The 10,799-nt window shown below is 35.6% G+C and overlaps 1 protein-coding gene across 1 annotated transcript in view; it reads right to left on the bottom strand.

Moving 5' to 3' along the window:
- Nucleotides 1-442, bottom strand: part of LOC110019195 — a 3,948-nt gene extending 3,506 nt beyond the window's left edge. The window contains exon 1 of the mRNA XM_020716782.1: nucleotides 9-442. Coding sequence (XP_020572441.1) covers nucleotides 9-234 — 226 coding nt within the window. The 5' untranslated portion in view covers nucleotides 235-442. The remainder of the gene's footprint in view (nucleotides 1-8) is intronic.
- Nucleotides 443-10,799: the final 10,357 nt, after the last annotated feature.

The following is a 10,799-nucleotide window of genomic DNA, read 5'->3' as shown; positions in this document are numbered from 1 at the left end:
GCGCGGGCCCCATAGGGCGGAGCGCAGCCGTGCCCAAAGGAGACGAGGAAGGCGGCGGGCAGCACGGAGGCGGAAGCAGATGAGTCGGCCGACTCGCACGGTGGAGCTCCGGAGCCGCTCTGCCGCCCCCCCGGGCGGCTTTCGAGAGAACTGATAGCTGCGAAGGAAAAGCTGGCGTTTTTCCATGTAGTGTTCGGGGAAACCCCACTCTAGTTTTAACGATGATGACGCCATCGCCGGCGAGGGGAGGGGAGGGGAGGGGAGGATATGGGGCGAGGAAGAGGAAGCAAGGCACCGTATAAGAGAAGTGGAGTGGTGGTAATGGAGGGAGAGAGATTTGAACGAGTTAAAAAAAGGAAGAAAAAAGAAGGGGGGTGGAGAGAGGAGGCGGCTCTGCTTTTATGTCCTCACTTTTTCTTTTCTTTATAGTTTTGGCCACCTAAGTTTGTTTGTGATTAATTTTGATGATGAGTTTAGCACTCAATCAATTTATTTTTGCAGAAAAATGTAATAAATGATGTGAAAATATATAAAGTTATTTAAAAACGTTAAAGATGTGCAATTTATTAGTTGGTCCTTCCATCTTCTGTGGCCATAGATAGGAAATCAATTTCTCCATTAAACAAACGCAATATGTTTGACAAAATGATCAACTATCACATTGAAAGTCAAAGCTCCCAATCACTAATCTTAACTGAGGGTTACAAAAAGGAATAATTGACCTTGGAGTTTTACAATGATAGAAACTCCAAAGCCAAAAATATGAATTCAAACTTTAAGTTAGAGAACTGATTAGAAAAACTAAATGGTAAGCATGGTCTAATGGGGAGATTAAGGGGGGTCAATAATGGTTCCAACGATCCGATAGACTTCTAGTAGGTGAATCGAATAGAAGAAAATGATTCTTTCACGCTTTAACCAGAAGCTTTTTAACGCCACCTTTAATGATTAATAATTTTGGGGACAGATATTATAACACAGCACGATAACGTATGATAAAGCTAAATGAATTGGTAGAACACACCAGAATTAGTCATGATGCTACGAGATCATGTATATATATATATAATTAATTAAGAATATATTTGGGACGACTACAACTTATTAATAAATTAAAGAAAAGTAACCAGTCATTCAAAAAGCTGCGGTGACTGTTATAAAAATTTTGTTTTTTTGGAAAAGTCAGATCAAAGCTAAAAAATTATAGCGAGAAACGGCGTGAAAACGCTTATTTTAGAACGCACCGCATCAAATAAACTGTCTCAACCGGGCCTAAATAACGGAGCAGCATAAACATACCAAACCAGGTCCCAATGTGTTGCATTAGATTAGATAAAGAACATAATTACAATAAATGCGTCATTCAGGATATCAGAGCACAGGTCTTACATTTGAATCAATGTCAGCTTTGGATGTAACAGCTGGAATGAAGAAATAAATACAGAAATTAATGTGGGGTGAAACATTAAATTCAACATAATTTCATTTTCTCTAAAGAAAAATAATTAAAATCTCTTTACTTAGTCTTAAGGTGCCTTGCAAAAGTCATGTATTCCCTTCGATGTTAAGGAAAAGCTGTTATTTTTATGCAGGGAAATCCAACTAGAAAAGACGAATGACATTCAATCAGGTTGATTTTCTGACCGTCTAAAAACAAAAATCAAAATTGCAAGTGTGAAAAAAGCCACTGTTAATTTATTATGTGATACATTTACAGTTCAAAACTAATGAAAAATCGTTGGGGAAAAACAACATTTACAAGTAAAATGAATACATTTAAGCTGGTTGTTGTTGGAATCGTAAACATGCTGTTATGGTATGACTCATATATCATATAGGGACAAACGTTGGAATGAAGCGGAACGGAGCGGAAGAATCCGTTCAAATCGGGAAGTTACGTTATGTGGGTTAGGGCTATACGGTACAGGGGTAATTTGAAAATTACATATTGTACTGTAAGATTTACTCTAAGATTATAAATAAACATGTTTGTAATCCTAGGTTTTAGTGAGAGAGCTAAATCTTGCATTCTGTATTCTTTTCTGAATATTGAAAAGGAGGTCGCCGCTCTGTTCCCGAGGATGTAGACACTTTGTCGAACATCGTTTAATTTTTGTGTGTTCTTCTGGATTTGTTTCGATTCTTATTTTTTTTCGCCCTAATTTCTCAACACATACTTATTAACATTAGAGTAAAATAAATATGGTTAAATTTACTTACATACCATGTAATTCTCATATATTCACATCTCTAACACTCAACCTATGATATTTACACTTGTAATGTCTTAGTGTCATAAACTTATGCGTAAAAGCATGTATTTTGCTTTTGAAAAATTAGTGATTGTGATATTTTTGATGTGGGGTTAAAGATTTCATTGGCATGCATGTAAATATAATTGTTTAGGTGTTGGATATGTAAATACATTAGAATTGTTTCATATGTATGCAAATGCTCGATAAGTATATCTAAGCTTGTTATTGTTGGAATGTTTATACCATTGGAAGAATTCCACATGCCTATTGGTAAGTAAAGATCAGCTCACAAGAGAGATGAGTCTTTTTAAACGGAAACCCAAAAGTGAGGAAATCACAAGCCCCACCCAATATAAATGATGGCCTTAGTGTAAGTAACAAAATATAAATGATGATCCCCCATATACAATAAGAGAAAACATTAATGTAATGTGGGAAATGAATTGTGAATAATGATTTTCAGGTTAGAAGCAAAGAAAAGACTTGAGATGTTGAAGATATTATCAAGTAATTGCCCGTAATCTATTTTATCATACTCGTTAAAAGAGGGAAGACCGGCGGCCAAGGAACGAGAAAATAAGTCAATGAATAACAGTTCAAGTCTTAAGCCAATTTAAATAGATAACTTCCATGAAAATTTGTAGCCCACACTTTAAATATACTAGTACATCCAACTAGCATTCAAGCACAAAGAGAAAATAGAAAATTCAGGCAGATAAAAAAAGATATAAAAGGACAATAGGAGAAAAGAAAGTCGTCAGATGACGATCCAAAATTCTAAAACATACTTTCAAACAAGGGCATAATTTCTTTAGGATATTTGTAGTTGATGCTTAATCTACATTCAAGTGGCACTCAAGTGCAAAAAAGAGGAAACTAAAACTTCAAGAAATAAGAAATTATATGAAAATTTGTCTTCTACACATCTCAATTTCCCCTCTATTTATAAATTTTAAAAATTGCAAAAATCTAACCAAAAGATTCATAACTAGCTGAATTATCAAATTTTTCAATAGATCAACAATCACAACTTCACATATTTATCAGGAAAGCAGGTAGGTAGTGCAGCCTATGGAGACCCATGAACAAATTTCAATCAAGATATGCAATTAAAAAATTTTCCACTTGATTTAGTTAATCCAATGAAAGAAAATAAAATATTGAGCAAAATATAGTTAACATTATAATTAGGGAGAATCTAAATTCCTGAAAGCCAGCCCAATTCTATGCCTGTGAATCATGCACTTATCGTCAACTGCAATGTAAAAAGATGTAATCCTAAATTTATTTTCCATAAATTTGATCATGTAGCCCCAAAATGATATTTAAACATAAATGAGCAAAATCACTATATGATTTGGAAAAATAAAGGTCAAACATTCAAATCAAAAGAATAGAGACACTTGGAATAAAAGAACACCAAAAAAAATCTCCTATTGGGTTCAAAAAAGAAGAAATAAATAAGCTGAAAATTTTGTTAATATCATTAGAAAAAACTCCTATAACAAGTACTTATTAAATTATATCCTCACATGATATCTCCTTTTATCATGTTGTTTAAGTCTTAAAAAAGCACAATCCTAGCTAGCGAATTATTGCTTCAAGAGATATATACCATATGACAAATCTTCACACAGATTTATTTCATACACCTCACATCCTAATACAAAAATTCATTGTTATTAATAGATTATTAGCAATCATTGTTGACTAATAAAATAATATTATACACAAACTCTCCATATTTTAAAATACCCTCATGTGCCTATATTAGTCATCACATTATCCATCTAAGAGTTAGCAATATATTTTCAACAAAGCATTGTATTTCTTCCTTCATGTTATGTATTTCAAGAAAAGGGACGAAGATGATGATTAGACTTACAAAAGAAAGAGACAAACTCTATCGCTTTAAGGAAATGAAGAATTGAAGAAGCGCCAAAGTACCTATTGTATTAGTATTCATTTCTTAAACTTTTAATTACAATAAAAGATGGCATGGTTTCAACATATGTCTTGGCCATCCTTTTATTATTATTATTATTATTATTATTATTTGGCCATCCTTTTATTATTATTATTATTATTTTATAACATTAAAAACACTTAATATTGAAGAATTTGAGGCTTATGAGTTAGCAATGCACAAATGCACTAGTTTTTTTCAAAACACTTAATATTGAAGAATTTGAGACTTATGAGTTAGCAATGCACAAATGCACTAGTTTTTTATAATTAACACAAAATCCCAAAGTCTTTTTTTCTCGTTCGCAGTCACATTTTGGTTCAATCTTATACACTCAATATATCTGGGTCTCAATGACTTGTCTTTTATTAATGATCATTGCCAGTATGTCAAAAAATAAAGAATATTATGAGCATATCATTGTCCCTAGCCCTTTCCAATATGATAAAAAATTAAGTCAATGATAAAAGTAAACAAATAAAACATAACAATGTTAAGGATTTTTTAAAGCATTCTCATCATATTTCTATGAAAAATGAATAATACATGTGACATTTTGTATATACAAACTTAAATCCCAAGCAAATTCTATTATACCCCCATGAGAAAAGTGTGTGTGTCACTTGAGATCATTTTTAATGACAAGAATTTATACTTTATTGTGTATGGCAAAAAAAAACATATCATTCACAAATGAATTCTTTCTCCTATATTTTTTCTTCTTACCCCTCCAAGCAAACAACTCTACTCCACAAAGCAATAACTCTTACATACATCAAGCTTATATCAAAACCACTTCTATTCATGTATTAAATATTTACTCAAAGTGGGATGGCATCACACTTGATGCAAGTCCAATCAATTAAATCAATCCTTAACCATGAACAAAGGTGCATGAATTGAACACCCCTTACATCTAATTTTAGAATATAATTTTTGTTTCATCATCACCAATCCTTCCATATTAGCCTTCATATTATTTATAATCCTAAGATTATCTTTGATACATTATAATGAGAATCTTTATAAGGCTTATGGGGAAAAAAAAAATGAAAGCCTTTCTAAAGCATAAAACATTGGAATCGACAACACTATCAAAAGAAAAGAAACCAATAATATTTAGTGAGCCTAAAAAAAATGAAAGCCTTTCTAAGCATAAAACATTGGAATCGACAACACTGTCAAAAGAAAAGAAACCAATAATATTTAGTGAGCCTTTATTGTAAAGTACAAATCTAACAACTCATATACCCTACAGCCTCGACCAACTGTGGCGACATCCGCCGACTCTATGCGCCACCGCTTTGGACCAACTCTAACCACCATCAGTCATCATCTGCTCTCTAACACGGGAGCAACAAGTTCTTTTGTGCACATACATTGTAATCCGAGAAATTGTGGAATCATTTTCTGCCAATGAGGCAAGGAGTTGTACATGTAATCACCAAGTCATAGTGTAATATTTCAAATTGCCAAGGCCTAGTGCTTTTTCTCCTTTCTGTTTTTTTCACGTAAAACTGCTGACATCCTTATTAATTATCTTCTTTCATCAGAGTGTGTGCTAAATTCTCATATAATGTTAAAACAATAATTCACAGCTCTCCCCCGATAAATTTTCTAACACACATCTATTATATCTTGATTGATTTTGATTAATATTGCTTTTTAATATGACATTAACATTTTGAAAATCAATTAAACAAATATTAACAATATCAATAAATAACATAATTAAAATTAGTCTCTAAATCTTCTTTGATATATCTGATATATTAAAGATATCCAACATAATTAATTTTCACGTGATTATGTCGTGAAAGTTACTCGGAATATTAAAAAGTTCAGATTTTGCTCATTGATGACGAAATAACTCGTAAGCTCGGAGTTTCGATCGATGTAAGGTATGCTTGGACGGCAAGCCAAGAAATGAACCAAAACTATATATATATATATATATATTCCATTAAAAAAATATATTCTTTCCCAAATGATTTAGCGCACGCTTGTAATCTCCTCAAAGCCAAGCCAATTCTAATGTTCAAAATTTCAAACATAATTATGCCCTACTTATGGACTTTAAAATTTTTATATAAATATCAAATTACAATATTTAAAAAATATATATATTATTGAATATACATACAATTCCAATGTTCAAATTTTTATTTATTATATTGGGAGATGAGAGCTCAAATATAATTATTGGGGGATTTAAATGCATCGCCCTCAATACTATCAGCACTACATCTCACACCCAAACTCTAATATTTATATCATGAGCACCAAAAATATTCAAATAAAAATAAAATTAACACCACCCATGATCCATTAAAAACTTAACACTGTCTTGTGAGCTGCAACACGTTCTACACCTGCAGCACAATGAGGAGAAATATGAGAGTTTCAGAGGTCTTTGTATGTCGTAATCCTATCATCGATGAGAAAGATGAGAGTAGTGGAGGTTATTGTAGGTCGTAATTTTGTTGTCGAGGAGAAATATGAGAGTTTTCAGAGGTTTTTGTGTGTTGTAATCTCGTAATGTAGGGGCTTCAGAGGTCTTTGTATGTCGTGATTTCATTACCACCAACCATCATCACCAAAGAAGGAGAGGTGATATTTTCAGAGGTGTTTGTATGTTGCAATCCAGTTGTGTGTGAGCTTCGAAGGTCTTTGTATGTGGCAATCCTGTTGCCGCCCAAAGAGAGAGAATAAAGGGAGCTTCAATCATTACCACCAAAGAAGGAGAGGTGATAATTTCAGAGGTCTTTGTATGTTGCAATCTAGTTGTGTGTGAGCTTAGTAGGTCTGTGTATGCGGCAATCCTATTGCCGCCCAAAGAGAGAGAATAAAGGGAGCTTCAAAGGATTTCAAATGCCGCGATCTCGTCGTAACACCAGATATTAGAGGATGTAAATGTTGAAGTTTAGAGATGAGATATATAATATTGATAATTTTGAATGAGACATTTGTAAATCCACCCTATTATTTTGTTTCTTGAATTGACTTGGGACCCACAATAAGAATCCGAGGCCGAGATTCAGAATCACCTCTCACCCTTTAAATATCTTCACGGGAGAAGTCGTAAAATCTCGACCCGCGCAGGGGTATTTTCGAAATTTAACGACGCAAAAACCTCGGCAATGCATCCCTCCTTTCCTTATGAGAAAATATAATCTCGTCCCTTCAATTTTACTAATTTTACTATAGACGGTTGACATTGTTCAATTCAAATATTCGCATGCGGGACCTTCCCACGGAAGACTCCATTTCCCCTCTAGGGTTCGCTTCTTGTCTTGCGAGCGAACGGCTCCAAAAGTCCCGAATAAACTCTTTATAAAATCGTGAGCAGGCTTTCCTTACGACGACTCGTCCTCCTCTCGACACCAGCGGAGAACGCGTGCCTTGGCCGGACCGATGCCAACTCCACCACCGACGCCGCCGAATTCCGATCGAGAAATGATAGCTGCCGAATAAGTATTGGGGAAGAACATAGAGAATAGGAACAGGATGCCCACCATGAGCACCGCCTTGGCTATAGACGGATTCCTGCAATACAACAACAAAGAACGCCTGGCCAAGAAAACCTCACATCCTGAGGGCCGTGAGGCGGCTGCGGAATTGCGAGGATCAGAGGTGGCGAGAGGGTCGACAGCGCAGCGGTTTTTATATACTCCGGCACTCTATGCAACGCCAGAGCTTGCGCCGATCCCGGATGTTTCGTCGATTGCTTCTTCACCGAATATTTATGTGGTTAACCACAAGCGACGCGACTCGCGCTACCGACCAGCCGGCCCGAACCGGGTGGAGGGTTTTGACGAAGACCGGAAGGAGGCGGATGTCTTGAATGGAGGAGATGCGATTCCTTTGTCTGGTGTTTTGGGAAAAGGAAAGGAGGTGGAGCAGGGGGAGGAGAAGGAGTTAGTTGGATGGGTTGGAGATGTCGAGATTGTTGAGGAAGTAAATGATGATTTCCTCGATCCGCGGGATTCTGTGAATGTTGGTACCAGTGGGAGCGATGTTGAAGATGTAGATAGCCTGGGACGTGTTAGGTTGGGGAAGCAGGCGACGGTTAATTCCCGGAGCCAAGACGAATATTATGATACTGCAGAGGGTAACATCTTCTGCGACCTTTTTTTCTACTTTTGTTTCCCTTCCATTGCACCCAGATTTTAGGATATTGTGTTGCGAATGTTCTCTTCTAGTATTTTTTTAATACGGAAAGAACTTTCATCGAACAGCATCTGCATGGATTATGTTTTCTCTCAATATTCACAAATTTGAACGGCTTCTTTTTACTAAATATGTAATGCCGAGTCTCTGACAAATTTCATGCTTCATGTGGTTTCCTTTTCATCTTTGGGAAATTATTGATTAAAGCCCATGTATTTCTAGCCAAATATTCAAAAAATGCAATCTAACATGGTTTGTTTAGAATAATATTGTTAAAGTTAAGACAATAGAAGTTTATATCTTGTATCCATCTATGTTGTGCAGTGAGCATAAAATCATGTTGAACGCACTTTGACAAATTTTTCTGATCTAAATATCATGTATGTTACAATGACTCACAATTACTAGACTAAGGTAAGGGACAAACTTCTAATTCTATCAAAGCTATTAAATAATTATGGAAGCTTCCAATTGGTGAATTGTGTCTATTTGTAGAAGGCTTATTTTTTATAAATAGTGAGAGAGGCTTGTAAAGAGGTGACCAAAGGAAAACAAGTCAATTGGTTAGATAAAGAACATGAGAGACTTCAAGAATTGAGGGAAGGTCTTGGAGATCTTGTATCGAGGTGATTTGAGAGAGAGATCATGACAAGATGAAAGATCATTGATCTTGGGGATCTTGTATCGACGAGATTTGAGAGAGAGATTAAGGCAAGATGAGAGCTCATTCTTCAATTTAAAAAATTTTGTAATTCTTCTTTATTGCCTTAGTGGATTTGATGGTTGATTTCTCTCCCGTGGATGTAAATCATATGAACCGAACCACGTAATTATTGGGTGTTCTTGTTTCTTGTTTGCATATTATCTTTGTTGCAGTTTTTCGTTTCTTTTCCTTGTTTTCTTACCTGTTGCGGTTTCACTCCTTCGGTTGTCAAGGAGTTTTTTGACATTTTTTGTTTCTTCCTATTCGGTAGTCTAGTTCTTGGTTTTTTTTTTAGGTGCTAAGCGATCTTATTTTTTTCTTCAACAATTGACGTCGTTTGTGGGAAACCTAACCACGACAATGGGAACCACCAAATTCGATCTTGATAAATTCACCGAAAAAAATTATTTCGGCCTGTGGAGAGTCAAGATGAGAGCTCTGTTGGTGCAACAAGGTGTTGCAGAAGCTTTGCAAGGGTCCGCGACATTGCCGGTCGAGATGTTCGAGAAAGAGAAGAACGACATCCTGGACAGGGCTCACAACTTGATAATCTTGAGCTTGGATGAAAAAGTTTTGAGGGAAGTGTTGAGGGAGACGATGGCTAAAGCAATTTGGGCCAAACTCGAACTATATATGAAAATTTTTTTGGCTAATAGACTCTTCTTGAAGCAACACTTATACTCTTTCAAGATGCATGAAGATAAATCTGTCACAGAGCAAATCAATGAGTTCAACAAGATTATTGATGATTTTGAAAATATCGATGTCAAGATGGATGACGAGAACAAGACACTGTTGTTGTTAAACTCCATTTCTAAGAGCTACGAGCATTTCAAAGATGCGATGCTCTATGGAAGGGTGCAAACAATTTTCTTGGAAGAAGTTCAGTTGCTGATTAGAGCCAAAGAACTTTAAAAGAAACATGACATAAATGAGGAAATCAACGGAGATGGTCTTGTCGTGAGAGGAAGATCAGACAAGAAAGATTCAAGAAACAGTCAGAACTGATCACGAGACAAGGAGAGAAGAGCAAGGGCTAAGGGCCTCTCGGGGCTAGGTGGAGGGAATTTCTATTCAAGATTTGGTAATTGAGAGTCAAGGTGGAAAATTGTTACAATGACTAACAATTACTAGACTAAGGCAAGTGGCAAACTTGTAATTCTATCAAAACTATTAAAGAATTATAGAAGCTTCCAATTGGTGAACCGGGTTTACTTGTGGAAGACTCATTTGTTATAAATAGTGAGAGAGATTTGTAGAGAGGTGACCAAGAGAAAGTAAATCAATTGATTAGAGAAAGAAGATGAGAGACTTATAAAATTGAGGGGGAGGATCTTGGAGTTCTTGTATCGAGGTGATTTAAGAGAGAGATCATGACAAGATGAGAGCTCATTGATCTTGGAGACCTTGTATCGAGGAGATTCGAGAGAGAGATCAGACAAGATGAGAACCCATTCCTCATTGTAAAAAGCTTTGTAATTCTTCTTTATTGCCTTACTAAATATTATGGTTGATTTCACTCCCGTGGATATAGATCCTATGAACCAAAGCACGTAATTTTTTGGTGTTCTTGTTTTTTGTTTGCATATTATCTTTGTTTCAGTTTTTCGTTTCTTTTCCCTGTTTTATTGTCTGCTGCAGTTTTACTCTCCTTTGACTGTCGAGGAGGTGTTCGACATTTATTGTTTCTTCCTATTCGGCATTC

The sequence above is a fragment of the Phalaenopsis equestris genome, unplaced genomic scaffold (assembly GCF_001263595.1).
Source record: "Phalaenopsis equestris unplaced genomic scaffold, ASM126359v1 Scaffold000002, whole genome shotgun sequence".
NCBI lineage: Eukaryota > Viridiplantae > Streptophyta > Magnoliopsida > Asparagales > Orchidaceae > Phalaenopsis > Phalaenopsis equestris.
The sequence above is the reverse complement of the archived record's forward strand: the minus strand, read 5'-3'. Positions and strand labels throughout refer to the sequence as shown.